The sequence below is a fragment of the Phacochoerus africanus genome, chromosome 15, assembly GCF_016906955.1.
Source record: "Phacochoerus africanus isolate WHEZ1 chromosome 15, ROS_Pafr_v1, whole genome shotgun sequence".
NCBI lineage: Eukaryota > Metazoa > Chordata > Mammalia > Artiodactyla > Suidae > Phacochoerus > Phacochoerus africanus.
The window spans coordinates 59,355,732-59,377,037 of record NC_062558.1 but is presented as its reverse complement, the minus strand read 5'-3'; the positions used below and the strand labels follow the sequence as shown (position 1 = coordinate 59,377,037).

Sequence of the window (21,306 nt, the reverse complement as noted above, 5' to 3'; positions counted from 1 at the left end):
TAAGCGTGTACGCATTCAGTGCAGGGTTTTTGATTTTTCAACTTAAGTACCGCCATGGCTGAGCCATCCGTAAATGCAGATGGCTCGGCAATACTGTGGGAGGACTGCTCTGTCACCTGTCCCTTCTTGATGATGTAGCCTGTGACTGTCACTGCAGGACTCAGATAGTTTTAAGGATAGACAGCCATTGGTGATGCCTCTACCTGACCAAGGAAGACAGGGATCTGTGTGAGATGGTTGAGCAAAGAGTAGGATACCCAAGACAAGGACCTTTTCTTACACCATCGATCCTGGCAAGTGTGGGGACTATTGACAGTTCTTTTTTTTTTTTTCCATTTTTTAAAAAATTAAAGAATAGTTGATTTACCATGTTTCAGGTGTACAGCAAAGTGATTGTTACACATATACACATATATATTATTTCCAGATTCTTTTCCATTATAGGATATTGAATATAGTTCCCTGTGCTTTGTGGTAGGTCCTTGTTGTTTATCTGTTTTATATGTACTAGTTTGTATCTGTTAATCCCAAACTCCTGATTTATCCTCCCCTACCCCCTTTCTCCTTTGGGAACCCTAAGTTTGTTTTCTATGTCTGTGAGTCTATTTCTGCTTTGTAAATTAGTTCATTTGTATCATTTTTTTTTAGATTTCACATATAAGTGATATCATATCATATCTATCTTTCTTTGTCTGACTTACTTCACTCAGTGTGATAATCTCTAGGTCCATCCTTGTTACTGCAGATGACATCATTTCATTCTTTTTTTTTGGTCTTGTCCTTTTAGGGCGCACCTGTGGCACATTGAGGTTCTGAGGCTAGGGGTCTATTCAGAGCTGTTGCTGCTGGCCTATGCCACAGCCACAGCAATGCCATATCCGAGCCGCATCTGTGACCTACACCACAGCTCACGGCAATGCCGATCCTTAACCCACTGAGCGAGGCCAGGGATTGAACCCACAACCTCATGGTTCCTAGTCGGATTCATTTCCCCTGTGCCACAATGGGAACTCCCCTCATTTCATTCTTTTTGACAGCTGAGTAATATTCCATTGTGTATATAAGCCACATCGTCTTTATCTATTCATCTGTATTGTTGCCTTCTTAAAGCACAGCAGTCAGCACATGGAGTAGACCTGAAAGGCATTTGTTGGTTTCCTCAGATGACTTTTTAAATCAGCAAGACTTCTTCAGTTATGAGGTTTTTCTTGTTCTACTACTTGATACCATTTCAGACATCTTACTGCCTCTCCCTTTAGAACTACCTTTGACAGCATTTTTTTCCTTTTCTTTGTTGGCCACCCCTGTGACATATGGAAGTTCCCCGGCCGGGGTTCGAATCCGAGCTGCCTCAGAGACAATACCAGACCTTAACCTGCTGTGCCACAGTGGGAACTCCCTGACAGCATATTGAAACATCGACTATTTCAATAGTCTTGATCCAGGTCGTTAACCCATGGTGGAGCCTGTCTGCTCAAATGTGTGCCAGGTCCCTTTTGATGAATAATATTTCTGAAAGTGTATGCCCTGTTAGGTGTGGCCACCTTTCATAGGGAAAGTTGGCAGGTATAGGTAAAAAGTCAGTGGAGCGTCCAGCCACGGAGTCTGTGACTATGGCTCTCACCACCAGTGTGTTGGGTGCAGGCACCTGCTCAGGCTAGCTATGGAATGCGTTTTTGGATCTGAGTATAAACTTCTCTAGATAAATGTTTTTAGAAAGTCTTTTTAATGAGAAAACCTCTCCCAACAAAGGAAATCCCATTTTCTGTTTGAAATCACGCTTCCCGTGTTTGGGGAGTAGGACCCACATTCAATATCAGCTCTAATTCAAAACAGCTGGAAATTTCTGCCCAAACACTCAAGTCTACAGGTTTTGACCATGGGAGGAATTAAGCAAATTCTCTCTGACTATTGCCTGACTGACTTTTGGCTACTGAATCTTACACGTGGAGGGACAGTAGGGAAGATTGAGGGCTCTTTCCGAGGCTCATAAAAGACACGATTTTGTGGAAAGGCTGTTGCAGGCGCCCAGGACCTGGCAGCTGCCTTCAAGGCAGGGAATTCTCCCAGGCAAGGCTGCTCTTGGCTGCATCGAAGGCAGAGAACTCTGTTCAGCGAGGTCTCACCGCTCTCTGCCCCATGCTTCAATCCCGGTGAGCGGCGACCTTGGCTGGCACGGGCTGGGAAACAGCCGAGCTTCCTTAAGACCTTGTGAAAAAGAAGCCTCCATTCCTTGCTTCTGCAGACGTGTTCCTGAGCATCTTTTGAGAACTTAGCCAGGTTGCACTGCGGCTCCAGGGATGGCAGGACCCCATTCTGCTACTGTTTAGTGGGGAGGAGAGGCAGGTAGACACGTGTGGAAGAAGTTCTCTGCTCACGGGAACTTCTTGGTGGGGCCAGAGGAACGTCCCTGGCCCGGAGTGGAGGTGGATGGAGATTCAGGGATCCAAATGCGTGCCTAGGGGAAGTGGGCACTGCAGGGCTTCGAAAAAAGGGACGGTGTTAGTTGGGCAGAGACAGAAGGGCTCAGTAACCAGGCCCCTTTCCTGGTCCAGCTTCTTTCATTCTGGCCCGCAGGGAAAATAGTTGCTCCTAGGGCTAAATGTTGGAATGACAGTATAGAAAGAAAAAATAATAATTTGAATTGCTGAAAAGACTGCCTGATGGGACAAATTACTGGAGAGTTTTTCAAAGATGCTTTGAAATACCAAACCACCTGTATTTTATCCATTTCAGAATTGCAAATCCGACAAAATTCGATTTCAGTGAGGAATACCAATGACTTTGTAGTGGCTGCAGTTTTAATTTTCCAGTATCGGTCATGGAGTCAAGGAGGGATTTTGGGGGGAGGGTACATTTAATTTAATAATAAAAGCGGAAGTAAACATTACCAATTTCACGCTAAGAGGAGCCCAGTGCACAAAGAGCTACTGGCCATGGTTCAGAGAATGTTCACTGGGAATCTAGCAAAGTGAGCTGAGAGATGAGAGGTCAAGGCTCTCGTATTCTCATTCAGAAAGAAGAAACTCGCTTTCCTTCCCCTGTCACTCACCTGCTGTCCTCTGCTTCCAGCCTTATGTTTTATGGACATGGGGACCAAAGGTCCCTCGCTCACCACTGCACCCAGATTGTCCCGGCAGCCGTCATGACCGCTTCCAATTGCCATGGACGGAGCACCTCCCTGGGGGAGGCTGAGCCCTCCGGGAACCAGAGCAGAATTTGCAGAGGACTGAGGGAGGAAGGAAGAGGACTGACATCTTCAGGGGCTCTTTTTGCTTCTCCGAGTTCTTTCTGTTACCACTTTGCAGCCCCTTCACTTCCATCTAGGATCGGCCCAACACATATACCTTTTTCTGTTTCACCCCCAGCTTAAATAGGGCAGTGATTTTGTCCTTCAGTCCAGGCAGTAAGTGTGCCCCCAAGGTGGGTGTGAGATCACGGGACAGGAATCCCTTAATGTCCCTTGATGTCAGCCTCCTGTGCTGGGAGCATCTTTCTGTGTTGTGTCTACTAAAGAGTCATTTTCCACCCCCCACCTCCTACCCCTCTTTGAAGGAAGCAGGGTCCTGTTGATTACATTGCCAGCAAATATGTTGTTCAGAATATGTGCCAGAAGCCAGGGGTCTGGGGACTGGTGACCAGCCGCAGGGGCTGCCCACTGACATCTCTTTCTTGGACTTCTCAGTCTCATGACCACAGTTCCCAGCATGGCTGGGAGCTCCCCACCCCGGACAGGTCTGGGTCTTAGCACTTAGTGAGCACCAAGATCTAGTGAGTCCCTCGGGGACCAGGGAGGGTGGACTTCCTACCAGCATTCTGCACCAGTCCTATCCCTCGAGGCAGCATCCTCTGTAGGGTCCACCCATAGATCCTATTGTTTTGGCTACTGCAACTTCATGACAGATTACCCCCAACTTAGTGATTTAAAATAACCATTTATGATATGCATAGATCAGGAATTTGGACAGGGCATGGTGGGGAGAGCTGTCTTTGCCCCATGATGTCTGGGTACTCATGGGCTCACTTGAAGGTGAAGCCCGGAACAGTCTGGAGGATCACTCTTTCCCACCCCTGACTGGTGGCTGGGGTCTTTGCTGAGGCTCTCACCTGGCCGACACCTGGCCTGTGCAGGTGACTTGGAGGATTCCTCATAACATGGAGACCGGGTTCCAGGGCAAGTGACTTGAGAAGACATGTCACCTATTATGATCTAGCTGTGGAAGTCAGGCACAGCCTCTCTGCCATGCTTTTTTTCTTTTCTTTTCTTTTCTTTTTTTTTTTTTTCCTTTTTGGTTGCACCTGGGGCATATGGAAGTTCTCCAACTAGTATGGAATCCGAGCCGCAGCTGTGACCTACATCATAGCTGGGACAACGCTGGACCCTTAACCCGCTGCCTCCATCTGCCATGTTCTTTTCATTGGAAGATCCTTAAGTTCAAGGGGGAGTAGTAATAAACTGTTTCTCAGCAGTGGAGAGACAAGGTTCTGGAAGGCCATACCGCTGTGGCCACACATACCCTCCGCCATGCCTGGGCCCAGCACGGACACGACAAGGAAATTCTGACCCCTCCAGCACAGGGTTAACAGGCAGGACCTCTTCAACGTTGTCCAGCTGTGCTCATGACTCTGGTCCCGCCCCACCCTCGGTGGATGAATGGGATTTCTTTGGATGGAGCATAATTTTTCATTGGATTGGTAAAATATATAAATCTGCCCTCTTGTCGGCTGTCACTTCTCAGTTTAGGTCTTAAACAAATTCTGTTCCCAGGATTCCATGTGAGAACATAATGGTAAAGCCGTAAACCCTTGGATAATCCTTTCCGGACAGGATCAGAATCTGCCAGTAGGGGTTTGAGCGGGAGCTTGGTGGCCATTCTATAGCTTATTCCAGCCCCATCAGGAATGCCAATCAGAGCTTCGGTTACTGGTGAGAGAAGCTTGGGCTTTTGCTGAGTTTGTTTCCTTATGCTTCTCCGTGCTTCTTTTTTTTTCTTTTTTCTTTATTCTTTCTTTCCCTTTATTTTGCTTTTTAGGGCTGCACCCACAGCATATGGAGGTTCCCAGGCTAGGAGTTGAATTGGAGCTGTAGCTGCAGGCCTGTGCCACAGCCATAGCAATGCGGCATCTGAGCCACACCTGCGACCCACACCACAGCTCATGGCAATGCTGGATTCTTAACCCATTGAGTGAGGCCAGGGATTGAACCTGCATTCCTTGTGGATACTAGTTGGGTTCTTAACCCCCTAAGTCACAGTGGAAACTCCTCATTAAATATTCTTGAATAAAGTGATTTTAATGGCTAAGTACAAATTGAATATACTGGGGCTTATTTTTTCCATCCCCTTTGTTGTTGGATATTTATGTTATTTTCTCTTTCTTATACTTTTAATGCAATTATTGTGCATCACCAAAATATTAATGCAAAATTTAATGCAAATATTGTGCATCACCAATAATATATAAAAATATTATATTTTATATGATAAAAATTTTCCATACATATTAAAAAGCTTAATACAAATTATTTAAATTTAAGTATATGAAATTTTTTGGATAGGTTCCCAGAAGGGGAAAAATGTATCCTAAGATATAAGCAATTTAAAGTTTTTACTGCAAGGTCTGAAATTACTTTCCCAAATTCACACAATCACTTTCAATCTGTACATAATTTTAAAAGGAAAACAGGCAGGGATTATGTGTTTGGGAAAAAATGTAAAGCCATGTTTTAAATGGATTTAATTCAGCTTTGATTTGTATTTGTTTTAGCCTTAAGATGAGGACTGAATCATTTGATTCCACCAAAGAGTGTTTTAAATTCCTTGGTTCCATGTTCTGATTCTGTGCTTTTTTTGTCTCTTTGAAGTGTATTCTCATTTGTGTGCATTTCCCCACTAACACTGTATTTTTCTCCTTCATCCTTCGTCCATGACTTGTGGTTTCGCTGCTGTCAGTCATTTTTCTCCAGATGTTCTTTTTCTTGGTGTCGCATTTAGTTCGTACATGACGATGGCCTTACTCATCGCCCATTGTCTCAACTTCCATGTAATTTGTCTCCTCTGCATTTCTACATCTTTGAATGATAATGTTACTACTTTTAGGTCAGTGAAACATACATGTATATGTGATTTTTATGTATTTGCTGTTTTTCTCATCACCCTTGCTATGGTCAATTATGAGCAAACCTTTATGCATGTTTCATGTGTCTTCTTGTATAATTGTGTCCATTTGTCCACAAAATTGTGTGCTGTCAGTAGATTTCTTTTGTACATGCATGTATCTGTAGTATATTAGACTTTTCCAGTATTCACAGTAGTTCTGGGTAACTCCCCTCAGCATTGTCGTCTTCCAAGGTAGTTGACTGGGACATAAACTTTAGGGAATTCTGGAGTTTATCTAGTGAATGTTCAATCACATAGTGGGATAAAATAGAGAAAGGTTTATCTTTGGCTCTAATTGTAATATTATATAACCCATGATCTTTAAGGACTTTTAAAGTATCACCACACCTGGACATTTCGTTGGAGTTTTTTTGGGAGGCATTAATTGTAGCTTTTGTAGTAACTCTATAGTTAAATCTGAATCTATATCTTAAGTCTTTCCCCAATGCAAAATTCTTTTTAGTATTCCTTCTAAGACCTCCGTTGTTATTGGGGAAATTACTGCTTTTACATTTGGTTATATTTTAACTCTAATCTCACTTTTATTATATATTTTTTTGAAATATAATCAACACATAACATTGTGTAAGTTAAGGTGTACAGTGGGTTGATTTTATTTATTTATTTATTTATTTATTTATTTATTTATCTTTTGTCTTTTTAGGGCTGCACCCACGGCATATGGAGGTTCCCAGGCTAGGGATCAAATCGGAGCTGTAGCCACCAGCCTACACCATAGCTACAGCAACGCAAGATCTGAGCCAAGTCTGCAACCTACACCACAGCTCACAGCAACAGCGGATCCTTAACCCACTGAGCAAGGCCGGGATCGAACCTGTGTCCATGTGGATGCTAGTCAGGTTTGTTAACCACTGAGCCACGATGGGAACTCCGATTTCATACATGTATATATCGCAATTGATGACCAGTGTGGCTTCGGCTAACACCTCTATCACGACACATACTTATATCTTTTTTGCATCTAGAACATTTAAAATCTAGTCCCTTAGTGTTTTTGAAGTTTAGAAAACAGTGTTGTTGGAGTTTCTGCTGTGGCACAGTGGGTTAAGAATCTGATTGCAGTGGCTCTGGTCTATGTGGAGGTACAGGTTCAATTCCCAGCCCAGTGCAGTGGTTTAAAGGATCCAGTGTTGCTGCAGCTGCAGCTCAGATTCAACCCCTTGTCCAGGAACTTACATATGCCATGGATGTAGCTAGAATAGAATAGAATAGAATAGAATAGAATAGAATAGAATAGAATAGAATAGAATAGAATAGAATAGAATAGAATAGAATAGAATAGAATAGAATAGAAATACAGCATTGTTGATCATAATCACTGTGCTGGGCATTAGCTCTCCAGAGCTTATTCATCTTCTAAGTGCATGTTCATCTTAAACTTCCTTTCTCCATCTCCCCACCTCCTCATTCCCTGGAAACTCTGTTTCTACAAGTTCAGCTTTTTTAGATTCCACATATAAGTGATATCACACCATATCTGTCTTTCTCTGTCTGGCTTATCTCACCAAGCAAATACTGCTTTTTTCCTTTTGCTTTTTTCTAAGATTCCCTATTTTCTTGACCTTTTTTTTTCTTTTCTTTTAAAAATCCATGGCTCTCTGGATGCCAGGCATGACACTGAAGCCTGGGGATGGATGGATGGATGACCTATGGGCCCGGCTCACAGGAAGTTTACAATCATTTGTGAGAACCTAACATGTGTCAGAATCTGTGCTGCAGGTGGAAACACTGTTTGGGGTCTGGAAGTAAGGCTGGGATCCAGAGAAGGATGGAGGAACGAGTAAAGGCAGGAAGACTTGTGTGATGGAAGGAATGGGTCAGTCCAGTTAGGCACAGGTCTGGTTGTATGTAAGAGTGGAGGAAGAGTTCCCATCGTGGATCAGTGGTAATGAATCCAACTAGTATCCATGAGGATGTGGGTTTGATCCCTGGCCTTGCTCACTGGGTTAAGGATCTGGCATTGCCGTGAGCTGTAGCATAGGTTGCAGATGCACTCAGATCCCATGTTTCTGTGACTGTGGCGTAGGCCAGCAGCTGCAGCTCCAGTCTGATTCCTACGCTGGGAACTTCCATATGCCACAGGTGTGGCCCTAAAAAGCAAACAAATAAAATAAAAATAAAAAGGAGAGAGTGGAGGGGACCAAGCGAACTGTGGGCTGGCACCGGATTGCAGAGTTCAGGCTCTGCTCTGTGATTTTTTTTTTTTTAAATTGAAGTGTAGTTGATTTTCAATGTTGTATTAGTTTCAAGAGTACAGCAAAGTGGTTCAGTTACACACACATGTATACACACACACATTTCTTTTTCAGATTCTTTCCCATTATGGGTTATTACAAGATATTGAATATAGTTCCCTGTGCTATACAGTAGGTACTTGCTGGTCATTATTTTATATTTAGTGTGTATATGTTAATCCCAAAGTCCTAATTTATCCCTCCCCCACCCCCTTTCCCCTTTGGTAACCATAAATTTGCTCTCTCTGTCTGTGAATCTGTTTCTGTTCTGCAAAGAAGTTCATTTGTACCATTTTTAATATGTTCCACAAATAAGTGATAGCATAGATTTTTCTTTGTTTGACTTACTTCACTTGGTATGAAAATCTCTAGGTCCATCCATGTTGCTGCAAATGGCATGATTTCATTCATTTTTATGGCTGGGTAATATTCCATTGTGTATATGGACCACATCTCCCTTATCCATTCATTTGTCAATGGATGTTTAGGTTGCTTCCATGTCTTGGCTATTGGAAATAGTGCTGGTGTGAACACTGGGGTGTGTGTATCTTTTTGTTTTCTTTTTGAATTAGAGTTTTCTCTGGATAGATGCCCAGGAGCGGGATTGCTGGATCATATGGTAGTTCCATAATTAGTTTTTTAAGGAACCTCCATACTGTTCTCCGTGTGGTGGTTTTGTGCAGGACAATGACATAGAGAGAACTCTTGGCTGGTTCATATGTGGGATACAAGCAGGAAGGGAAACAATTGGGATGGAGGGAGCTCCAAGTCTCCGTTATTCACTCTTGGAACCAACAAATGCCGTGTGCCTATCATGTGTCCGACACTGTTTCAGGAGCTCTGACCCCAGCACCAAGGAAGACATCATCATCCCAGCTCTTAGGGGGCTTGACATTCATTGTCCCTGCTCTTATGAGCCTTATGCTCTGGTGAGGGAGAGAGAAAATTAAGACCAATGCTAGTGGTGGCAATGGCTGTATGTATAATACACACCTGTGGCATTTGAAGTCTCCTTAATAGCCCAGCTTTCACAGTATGGAAACACAGGTTCTGCACCCTCGCAGATCCTGGTAACCCCTAAAGGAACATCTCTTTGTTCTTACAGGTTGTTCCTGTGACTCACCCAGCCTCTATTTGCTTAGCATCCCTATTATATTGTGAGTTTGCCCATGGATGCATCTTGAAGACTCAGGCCTCCCCTTCCATACATCCAATTTAGGGATTGATGTACTGGAACTAGGCCTTGGGAATGACCAGATAAGGGAGGTAAACTGTGGAGCTATGTAGACATGGCTTATTACTCACTAACAACCTGAAATTGATTCATGCCTTCTCAAGCAAGACCTGCAGGAAAGACAAAGATTCTGGCATGATGCTATGGGAAGCTGGTAGGGCCTTGTTGAAGAGTGTTACCTTGTGAACCATTGGATACATCAGATGTGTTCCTGATCCTGAAAAAAATCTATAGCTGATGGGGGTTTTTTTCTTTTTCTCTGGCCAGGAATCTTACAACCTTTTGGCAGAACTTGGAGAAAAATGTGAAGCCATAGGCAAGAAGTTATTGTACCTGGAAGATCAACTTCACACCGCGATCCAGAGTCACGATGAAGACCTCATTCATATCCTTTTCATCCTACAGATGAAGCACCTGTTAGGTGATTTTGTAAAGGAAGGTCTGAAAAAATGACTCAGACTTCCCCTGCCTCAGCAGATGGACACAGAGAGGTCCTGCTGGTATTTAGGGTTCTGCACCCCTCCAGGCTCTGAGATTATTCAGTATACAATGTTTTCTCTCTCGTTGATGTTAAGTCAGTCCGCATTTTTGATGATTAAACCTGACTGCTAAAAATTAGCAATGAAGTTCACATGCTAAAGACATCTGCACAACGAGACCAAAGAAAAATGTAGTTTCTGTGGGGATGTGGAGCTGAGTTGGTGGAGCTCCAGTTGGTTGCGGCTCTGATGGGCTCAGTTTTCTGGGGGCTTTCTTGATACCAAGAAACCCAAGTCCATCTTTGGTTTTCTTCGCTGTACAATTCTGCCATGTAATGGGCAGGAGGGTATCATAACGAATAGGATTTTGGAGACCCCTTTCCCATTTTTTTCTGAGACAAGACTTGATACACTTGGTGTCACATCTGCAAATGGCTTCATCAAGACTAGTTGCCAGGGAGCTCCTGGCACAAGATGGCCCAAGAACCTGCTGGCTTAGGCGTGTGTCCATGTGAGGTACGTGTCTCATGCTGACCAGGCCGTTCAGCCCTTTTGTCCCTGGTTAGTCCTTTGGAGGGCAGGTGTGTGGGTGCAAGATGGGTGAAAGGACATACAGCCCTGTCCTGTATATTTTACTTATGCAATCACAAGTTGACACTTCTCTAGATGAAAGTATTTCTTTATCCATTCATCCTTTCTGTTTAGGGATAGGACTTTTATTTGATGTATTTGTGAGAAATGTGGCTATCTTGAACTTTGCTTCTCATTACTGTCTTACTTTTCAAAATTCCAGTTCTTACCATACTTCGTCTGGAGTGTGAATGTGTGTGCGTGTGCATGTGTGTGTTTAAATAGCTTTGCATGGTCAAGGGTTCATTTTAATCACAAGTGTTCAGAGCCACAGTTTAATGATGGATTCAATGCTGTGTTTCCATCCTCTTTATAACCTTAAATATGTAACCTTGCTTATAAACTTAGCACGAGACTTCTCCAACTTAATCAGTGATTATTTTCACATAGCCCAAGGTAGATTTAAAAAAAATTTTTTTAAATTAAAGCATAGTTGATTTACAATGTTGTGTCAATTTCTGCTGTATCAAGGTAGATTTTTAAGAAGCAGACTTTCTGTTTTTCATAATTCCCCACCCCTTACAAACTAGTGCTTAAGCTCCTATTAAAAAGTTGACCAAAGAAGCAGTAGGAGAATTTTTGTTTTGCATTTTTGTTTTTCCGGGTGCACGGGTCACACAGATTTGAGCAGTTGTAAGGGGGCATGGCCCCCAGCAGAGAGGCAAGGGACGGGCTTTGTCTCAGCACCTGGAAGCAAAGCCATGAGGGGAGCCAGTACATGCAGGGGGCTTCCTGGCCCCCGCCCAACAGGTGGGCCTCTTTCTCAGTGGGGTATTCGTCCAGTTTGGGGTGGGCTCAGGTAGCAGCTCTGAGACCTGCCCTCCGGGTCTGTGTCAGTCTCTCGTTTAGACATTTTCCAGAAGATTAGTTTCATTTTGGGGAACTGGGCTTTCTCCTTAAAAGGTGTGGATGGTGGGGATGAGGCTGAGAGGGGTTAGAGCCATGTGTAAAGAAGACATTTTTAGTTTTCTCACAGCCAATCCCAGCCAGATTCAGTAGCAGCAGGATCATGGACAGTGGATAAAGCCTCTTTAGACATCAGCTTCCACCTCCGCAGAGTCAGATAACAGCATGTGCCTCTAAAGTTTTCTTGGGGGCCCACTGAGGCTGTATTCAGAAAGTATGCTTACCATAGCTCTTATACATGGTGAAGTGCTTGATTTCAGGTAGAAAACCATTCTCAGGGTCTGTGTCACAAGCTTAAACTATATCCCATTTATCTATGAGGGTTCAAAGTAGATTGGGTCAACCATTTGGTGATAAATCCTTAAAAGAATTGATTAGTAACCATATAATGACTGGTATGAAAAGTCATTTAATTCTCATGACACTGCTCCAGATAGAGAGGGATGATGAGTCTTTCTTGATAGTTGAGAAACCTGAGGCTTAGAAATTACGTGGCTCGTCCAAGGGCATTTCCAATGAGTGGCAGGATCTTCCAGCCACCAGTCCGTGGTCCTTCATGGCCAACCAGGAGGCAGCTACACATTTACATAGATGGACAGGTCTGTTCTGTGGAACATACAGTTGCTATAAAAATGTTAGGCTATAGGAGTTCCCTGGTGGCTCAGCAGGTTAAGGATATGGCATTGTTACTTCAGCGGCTTGGGTCACTGCTGTGGTGCAAGTTTGATCCCTAGCCCAGGAACTTCAACATACCTTAGGCACCACCAAAAAATTTTAAAATGTAAGCTATAATAAAACTTGTTTAGTGAAGCTATTTTTTTTTTTTTTGAGAATTTCGCCAATCCTTGATGCGATAAGTAGAGACATAGTGGGGACCAGTCAAACCAGGGTTGGGAGGCACCCTACCCCCCAAATAAAATCTATACCACAATGTGGATTTCAACCCAGACTTTCCTCTGAAACCCTGGCTTTGTTTGGGTCACTGATTGAGAGTAAATGCACAGAGGGGATCTTTGAACTCATATGAAGCAGCACTTAGATTTGAGTGGACAGAAGTGGCCTGCAATAGAAAGACATTTTTGCAAGGCTCTGCGGAGGCTTCTGACACAATCCAAAGCTGTTGTTTCAAAGGAGAACCTAGCTAGAGATTCACAGAGACTGCTGAAATCCTCCGGCCAAACTCCAACGGGCTGGTGTTTCCATCCTTGATCAAGGAGACAAAGCTGAGTGTGGTTGAAAGAAATAGCTTGCCATCAACAACGCACAAGCAGTTCCCAGCGAGCACAGTATTTTTGTTTGATTCCATTAAGCTCTCTGTCAGAGCCTCCCTTGCACAGGATGTGGAAGACACGTGATTAATGTGAGTCCACAATGGACATCTGTGTCCGGAGCCTTGGACGCTTCAGATGCTCATCCTCAGGTGGAAGGCACGGGAGCTTTGCATCCGCCATGCTGTGAGCCAGCCCTGGTGACGAGATAGCAGCAGAGGGTGAGCCAGCCACCAGCAATGGGGTTGAGTTTCCTTCCAACCAGAGCCTCTGGGCATCCCGATTTACCACTGGGGGCCAGGGGCGACCTTCTGTGAATCTCCTGCTTTCATGCAGGAGACACTCGGATTGACAGGTCGGAGGAGGGGGAGAAGACTGGCCGCGACTCTTCATCATCTTGACAGCCTGGCTAAGTTACATGCAGCCAAATAACACCACCGGCCCGTCAGCCAGCAGGGTGAGTGTCTGGAAAGAGTCTGCCCCATTAATTGGGAGAGCTGGCATCACAGAGGTGACTCACGCCTGGTGTCTGAGGCGAGGATGGGAGGTGTGACTTTGCTGCCACTCAAGCTGGAGCAGAGTGTTAGCCTGAGTCTCTGATCTAATTTCACAGCCATTTTGGGTCCCAATTAGCAGTTATGTTTTGAAAAACATTTTGAGTGTGTTGGATGGTTCCTCCAGGTTCAAAACGCTTTCACTGAAAACCATCGAGGTGAGGTGGATTTTTTAGCTGGGATTTTTCTCTTTTTCCTCCAGCTTACACAACACACTTTCCAAAGGAAGGAAGTCCACTGAGGACTGGGACACTTCAGACACATTTCAGATCCTTGGGGACATTCTGCCAGCCTCGGAGTCATAGAGAAGATGAAGACAGACTGATTGCATTTGCGGCTGTATTTACATCCATGTCCAGGAAACCGTCCTGGAGTTCTGTTCTCTCTGTTTATTTGAAATGCTTGGTGCCCAATCGATTCGTTTTGGTGGCGCCTGATGGCATGCAAATCCTCTAAGTACAACCAGGCACGCACACAAACATCACATCCCCACAAGAGCCCCGGCTTGGTCCCACTTTCAAATGTGCAGCTGGAACAGGCAGAGGTAATGGGAGTTTGGAGAGCTTGCTCTGCCTCCTTGGAACTGTTTTCTGCTTCTAGAGCTAAAGAGCTGGAAGATGGATGGTGAGGATCATGGAGCCCCAAGGTTTTGCCGATGAGAAAACTTAAGACCCTTGGAAGCTGTTGTTTGAACATTGTGGATGCTGGGCGCATGTGTCTATGGTGCCCCCCACCCCAAGGGGAGTGGGGTGGGAAGAACAGGCACTGGAGCCCCCCAGTGGGGGAGAAGAGAGGGCCCAGGAGAGGGTGTGGATCCCAGGCGCCAGCACAGTGTGATCTTGGCCGTGGGTGGGCACCCAAGGGGAGTGCCCATGTGCAAGCATCGCGTCCATCCTTGAAGCAGGTCGCCTGGGGGCGGGGCTTTCCTCTTTGCTCTTCAGCAACTGTGTCCCTCACCTCTGGCTTTTTCATGAAGGAAATTCCCAGGACTGTGGCCATAGTGGCTTCAGAAGAGTCACTGTTGATATGCAGAAATAATTTAGCAAATGAGAAGCTGTTTCACACGACGGACTTGTGTTTCTGTTGGAAGCAAACTGCATCAGATGAACTGAGGACCTGTTTTTTTGAACCAGCTACTCAAATGATTGCTTGGGATTTCAATTGGTGGTAAAACACTCAACTATTTTTATATATAAATACAACACCCCTTCGAGAGAATTTGAACATCTTTGGACCATATATCTTTAGTACTGGAAGACATCCAAAACATCTTGCTGTTTTACCCCTTGCAAACACAATCCGCACGGTTTCACTCTCAAGGAGTAACACATGTGGGAGTTCCCATCGTGGCTCAGTGGTTAATGAATCTGACTAGGAACCATGAGGTTTTGGGTTTGATCCCTGGCCTCACTCAGTGGGTTGAGGATCCGGCATTGCTGTGAGCTATGGCATAGGTCGCAAACGCGGCTCAGATTTGGTGTTGCTGTGCCTGTGTAGGCTGGCAGCTACAGCTGTGATTAGACCCCTAGCCTAGGAACCTCCATATGCCATGGGAGCAGCCCTAGAAAAGGCAAAAAAAAAAGAAGTAATACATGTGGACTCTATCCCAAGGTGGTAAAGAATGGGCTTGGGTTCCAAGGGTGTTTCTTCTTTTTTTGGTTGCACCCATGGCATGCAGAAATTCCCAGTCCAGGAATCAAACCCATGCCACAGCAGTAACCTGAACCACTGCAGTGGTAATGCTGGATCCCCAAACCACTTGACCACCAGGGAACTCGCCAAAGGTGTTTTTTTAAAGGCGTTGGCAGGCTGATCTTTGTGCCATTGTTGTAATGAACCTGCTAATTTTCTTGGGTGCCACAGATGTCTGGTGGCGTGACTGATTCAGGAGAACATTATACGTACTTAGCCATAGAGGTTTCTGTGCCATAGGTCTTCTAAGAATTGTTTAACTCTTTTGAGACCTATTCTTGCACACAGATTTAGTGAGTACCTCCACCCAGTATACCTAAATTACAATACTGGAGTTTTGCTTTATTTGCTCAGCACTCTGACAAAAAATCAAGGTCCAATATCAATTGGCTTTAACTATGAGCTTATTGGAGGAGCAATCAGAAAATCAGATCCTAGAAGATCCCTTGTGCCAAAGCAGGTTAAGGATCTGGTGTTGCTGCCATGGTGGCTTGGGTCTCTGCTGTGGTACAGGTTCAATCTCTGGCTGGGGACCTTCCATTAGGCGGGGGCGCAGCCAAAAAAACAAAAAAAGTGGAAAGAAAAAAAATCTGTTTCTTTTTCTACTCCATTACCTAGGAGCGTTAAGATTTTGGTTAGACATTTCAAATGGAATAGTTTATCATTCTGTAAATCAGTGAGGAAATGTGGCTTAAATTTTTTTTTTATAAAAGCATTCTTCAGGATAAGCTCCAAGGGCACACTTGCAGCCTGGACCTCACACTCATGTCTGCTTCCTCCTCAGCAGCTCCACTTGGCTGACAAAAAGGCTTTTCCAAGTTAACATGTCCAAGATCAAATTCTTCCCCCCACCCACCCCAAACCCTGACTCATTCCCAGTCTTCTCCTTCTTGATACATTGCAAGTCTATTTTTCAAGTTCAGGGCTTAGATTTTAAAATGTGGGGAGTTCCTGTTGTGGCTCAGTGGAAACAAATCTGACTAGCATCCATGAGGACGCAGGTTCGATCCCTGGCCTCGCTCAATGGGTTAAGGATCCCGCGTTGCCATGAGCTGTAGGTCAAAGACGTGGTTCGGATCTGGTGTTGCTGTGGCTGTGGCGTAGGCCAGCAGCTGTAGCTCCAATTCAACCGCTAGCCTGAGAACCTCTGTATGCTGCCAGTGTGGCCCTAAAAAGACAAAAAAAAAAAAAAAATCTGGGAGTGGTTTTTGCTGCCTTTTCCTCCTTTCAGTTTCTGCACCCAATGCGTCACCACATGCTGATGGCCGCATCTGACCACTTCTCTCCACCTTCACAGCCACTGCCTGGGTCCAAACCACGATCTCTTCTGGCCTGAATTATTGCAGTATCCTCCGTGTCTGTCCATGCTTCTGCCCTTGTACCTGTTATCTATTAACGATTAAAGCAGCCCACGAGATCACGTCCCTCCCCGGCTCTAAACCCTGCCCTGGCTCCGGTTTCATGATCTAGCCGCATGCCCTAGTGTGTCTATTTGGTGCTCTCTCCCTGGCACGTCAGCCTCAGGACCACAGTGACTTTGCTTTGTTCTCCTCCTTACTTCCCGGGTCCAGGATATGTCTTAGCACATGGTCGGAGCTCTGGAAATGTTTGAATATTTGACTGAGTGAAAGAAAGAATGAGGATCTGCAGCTACACTTCTGTTTTCCCCACTGCTTAATGGGGAAATGTTTCTAGTGCTTTTTAAGATAAAGTTTCCTTCTCCCTCCCAGTACGCATACCTAGAAGAAGCTCCTCCCCACCCCCACCCCATGTCCTCCTAAGGTGCTTTTCCAACTAGAAATGGTTTGTCTCCATAGTCTTTTTTTTTTTTTTTTTTTTGCAAAAATTAGGATCATTCCACACAAATTCTTCTGCAACTTGCATTCTCTTCCCCGATGGCCCAACTCGCTGCACGTTTTATCTCTGATTCCCTTTCATTTAAGTACATTCAAACTGATTTGGAACTCACTGTAGTAATGGAACCCATACAGGCAGGTTGTTTAGAGAGAGTGTTTTGTAAATAAAAACACTTTTAATCGTTTTGATGATTATAACCCTGTAGGCTCACTAAAAGAGGCTTCCAGGATTTCTGAGGTCTATCCCTGCTTAGAGCCTAAGGTGTTTGCCACCTCTGCTATATAGAAATAAACCTTAAACCTCATGATGCCTCAAAAAAGGTGCTATACATATGTGTGTGTGTGTGTGTATGTATATATGTATATGTAAAAAGAGATGTATCTTTTAACCAAAGCCCTGTGAAGATGCTGTGTGGGAATCTGCATTTTACATGTGAGACATTTCAATGTTCAGTGATCTGCCAGCTTCTCAGAGCTAGTGATCAGATCTTCAAATCCCCACCTTCCCACCATTCCCTGTATCCCTGGAGATTGTTGTATGAGGGGCCAATGTGTTATTTTATTTTATTTTTTGCTTTCTGGGCCACACTCGTGGCATATGGAGGTTCCCAGGCTAAGGGTGGAATCAGAGCTGCAGCTGCCAGCCTACACCACAGCTCACTGCAATGCCGGATCCTTAACCCACTGAGCAAGGCTAGGGATCGAACCCGCAACCTCATGGTTCCTAGTTGGATTTGTTTCCGCTGCTACACGCCGGGAACTCCTTTCTCTCTCTCTCTTTTTTTTTTCTGACCTGTTATTTTAGATGTATAACTTGATCCTTTTCCTTTGTGGCGTCTCTCTTGTACTCTTTAACCACCCCCCCCCCAAAAAACCCCCAAAACAACCTTTTCAGTGTGTTCTGCCAGTGCTGGAAAGTTCTTTAAGAAGCACCTCTTTTTGGTTGTTTCCCTCCCTAAAAACCTCTGTAGTTGTCATGCATCATATTGCAAAGCGGCTCAGTAGTCCCAGGCTGCATATCGAGTGTAATGAAATCTCAGGAGTTTGACAAGATTCATAAACTTGCGTAAGCCCCGCTCTTACTCTTTATCAGTGTAGCAAAATTTTGTGATTAATTTGCAGCTTGGTATTCAGTCTGGGACCACTTATGCTCTTGCTTATATAAAGTTGTGTGTTCTCACTAAAGATTAGCAGAGCTGTCCAGAGAAATGGAGGAAAATGAAGCCTTTGAAAGAAGGGAAAAATAGTACTGGATACTTTCTTCCTTTGCACCTCCTCAACCCCACCCTCCCGCCCCTTAAGTTCCCCTTAAGTTCCGGAGCAAGGAGTGAATCTTTGTAGTAGATGTATGTAAATTATGTAAATGATGAAGTCTGGTGAAACGTCAGGAGGATGCTAAACTGCTGAAGGCGTGTCAAGGCGGCTCAGCATTTTTGCTTAGGCGAGGTTCATTTGCGTAATTCCCAGGATCCTCTGGAGTTCCTTATTTAAAAAAGAAAAAAGGAAAGCTTTCTCTAGTCATTACCTAAAGGTGTCTTTTTCTCTTGACATTGCACTGACATTGTGTTTAACTAAAACAACATCATAGTAGATAGAAACAGGCTGTGAGTGGGAAGATTTCTTCAAGCTGCTTTCCCCAAAGCTTTCTGTTTTTTCTATATCTGATCTAGTAATATCCAAAGGGTCTGACCTCATATGATGAGTTAACAACATTTAAGTGATGTCAACATATTTTCGTTTCCTCTTAGTTCCTGTTGGATGAAGTTAACTTAGTTTGCTTATTAAGTTAAAAGAATTCAGTTTGTCTCTCATTCTGTATTTCTCTTAGAATTGTTCTGACTACAGGTACAAAAGGAAAGAATAGGGAGGCTTGACTATGGATAAACTGAAAAACCACTAGTGGTTAAATGCTTCCCAGCTTAAACACCTAGAAGAGAGCTCATTTCTTAGGAGAATGACAGCCTTATTTATTCCATATCATTATTTGTGAAGTTCTCTGTGATTGTTTTATCAATATGTGACATAACTTTACAGGTTAGGAAACGAAGAATCTAGCAGTTTAAGGAAAAAAAAACAGGAAACCAACCAGTCCAGAAAAGGCAAGCTCCCAACACCCTGCCAAATCTTGAGTGCCCTGAATGGCTTTTTTACAGGCACCTGGGAGTATAACATGTGACAGCGGCTTAGAACCTGAAGAGGTTTAAAAGTCCTTATTTTACAAGGTGACAAGGCTGGCAGGTGACCAACAGGGGCCATAACTCATGACTGTGAGTCTGCACCTCCGTTGGCCCCCAATCCTGGCTTTCTCCAGGAGGCTCTGATTTCCAGTCTTCTGCCCTTCTTGCTGTCACTCGGATGTGACAGCTGCCCTGTCCCAGCCTCGGGCTTAGCAGGAATGACAGTCACACTGACCATACTCCATGGACCATCCCAGCTTGCCATCTGTCTAAGAGTTGGCTCTTCCTTTCCTTTTTGGAAACCGTACTTAAAATGGTTAATGACCTCAAGCCTCATAGCAACTGCAGTCGCTCTTAAAAGAATTGTAACATTGGTATTAATATTTCATTCCTATAATTTGGAGGAACTTGAAACTGCAATTAGATGGCACTGCCCATCTGCTGCCAGCAGGCACGTGGCTTTCACCAGATCCCTCAGAGGCTGCGGAGGGCCACCCGTCATGTCACCTTCTCCTGTGTTCCTTAACAACGGCTGCACAGTCTCTCAGGAGGGAGCTCCAGATGGTGAAGGAGACTCTGCAGGCCATGATCCTGCAGCTCCAGCCAGCAAAGGAGGCGGGAGAAAGGGAGGCTGCAGCTTCCTGTGTGACAGCTGGTGTCCGGGAAGCACAGGCCTGAGGCGTGACAATGCGGAGAGGAGGGTAGGTGACCGCATCATCAACATGGGTGCCCAGGGGGCCTCTTGCCGCTTCTCTGCATAACCAGTGCCCCTGACCCAGTGATGGAGACGTAGAGCCTGGATGTCACCCAGCAGAAGGGTGGTCCGCCTTTGCTCTCCTGAGGCTGAGATGGGAGAGTCCGCAGATTGGAATATGCAGGGGCGAGTGATTGGCCAATTTCCTTCTAAAAATCAGGTTGAGTTACCTTTACTGGGTAGTTAGTTGGAGATCCTGCAATGGACTTGAAAAATCTTTCCATGTCAGCCCGCCTTAAGCAGGAGCTGGGGTGAATTCTGCCAGAAAAATGACTCTTTCCCTGTACCATCTTGTTTTCTGCTGCAATTAAAATATCTCCTGATTTAAGAACCTATAAAAAAGAAACCAGACATGTCTCTCTCACCATACCTGTTACCCTTTCCTACAGGCACGTGATACAAGGGAGCTAATTAACCCCAGAATCTGGAATTAACAGCTTTTCACCTTATTCTGTGAGTCTCTGTAATTGCAGAAGAATTAATGTGAAGAATTCCAAAAGATGTATATTTTATAGTGATAGCCTATCAGGTGCAGCCTTCCGATTTCCTACATGGCAGTGCCTGTGCCTACAGGGAAGGTTCCTTATATTTCATGAGGACATTCTGAAATTCATCTACACGGAGAGCAGGAAGGGAGTAGGGGGCATGAGTGTGTCAGGCGACGTGTTTAAACTATAAACCTCTCCTGTTTTCCTCCTGTTTCACTCAGTGCCAGGCAGGGTATGGATGTGGGAATCTTCAGTGCAGAATAGTATTCAGTGAGACAGTGCAGTTCTCAGTTATGTGGTGAGTACTCAGTAAGGCAGTGCAGTACTCAGTTATGCAGTATAGCACCCTGTGAAGCAGTGCTATACCCAGTGAGGCAGTGCAGTCCTCAGTGAGGCAGTGCTATACTCAGTGAGGCAGGGTTATACTCAGTGATGCAGTGGTACTCAGTAAGTCCCTTTGGGAAGTGTGCAATTAGCATATCAACCTGAGAGAGGCCTTAGAGCAAGAAAACCCTCTTGATAGTGTCTAACCCCAAACTTCCCAGGTTTACTGGATCATAGCTGTTGTTTTCATTTAAATTCTTTTACTCTCCCGTCACTCTACTGTTGCGCAACACTGCATTCTCCAGGGGAGTCATGGTCCAAATGCCGATTCACATCACTTGTGTATGTTTGCTAGAGACCAAACTCAAAACTCTTCCAGTGTTGGACTTAATGGTGACCTGCTGCAGTTTTTAATTATCATTGACTAATTGGTCTTTTTGTGCTTTTGTCTCGTTGATACTCACAGAAAAACTGATGCTCCTGCCTTCATTCAGATCCATGGACACTAGACAATCTTTGTCAGTTCCTGAA

The 21,306-nt window shown here is 44.6% G+C and overlaps 1 protein-coding gene across 2 annotated transcripts in view; it reads left to right on the top strand.

The window, feature by feature from the left end:
* The window catches only part of DISC1 (DISC1 scaffold protein), a 357,609-nt gene extending 337,193 nt beyond the window's left edge, over positions 1-20,416 (top strand). The window contains exons 11-12 of one of the 2 annotated variants that reach the window (XR_007132278.1): positions 9,915-10,032; positions 19,748-19,910. Coding sequence is in view for 1 of the 2 variants with exons in the window: in XM_047761226.1 (XP_047617182.1) it covers positions 9,915-10,032; positions 19,748-19,887 (258 nt within the window). In the remaining variant the exon portion in view is untranslated. Of the gene's footprint in view, positions 1-9,914; positions 10,033-19,747 lie in introns of both variants that reach the window. The other variant, XM_047761226.1, reaches the window with a different exon arrangement.
* Positions 20,417-21,306: the final 890 nt, after the last annotated feature.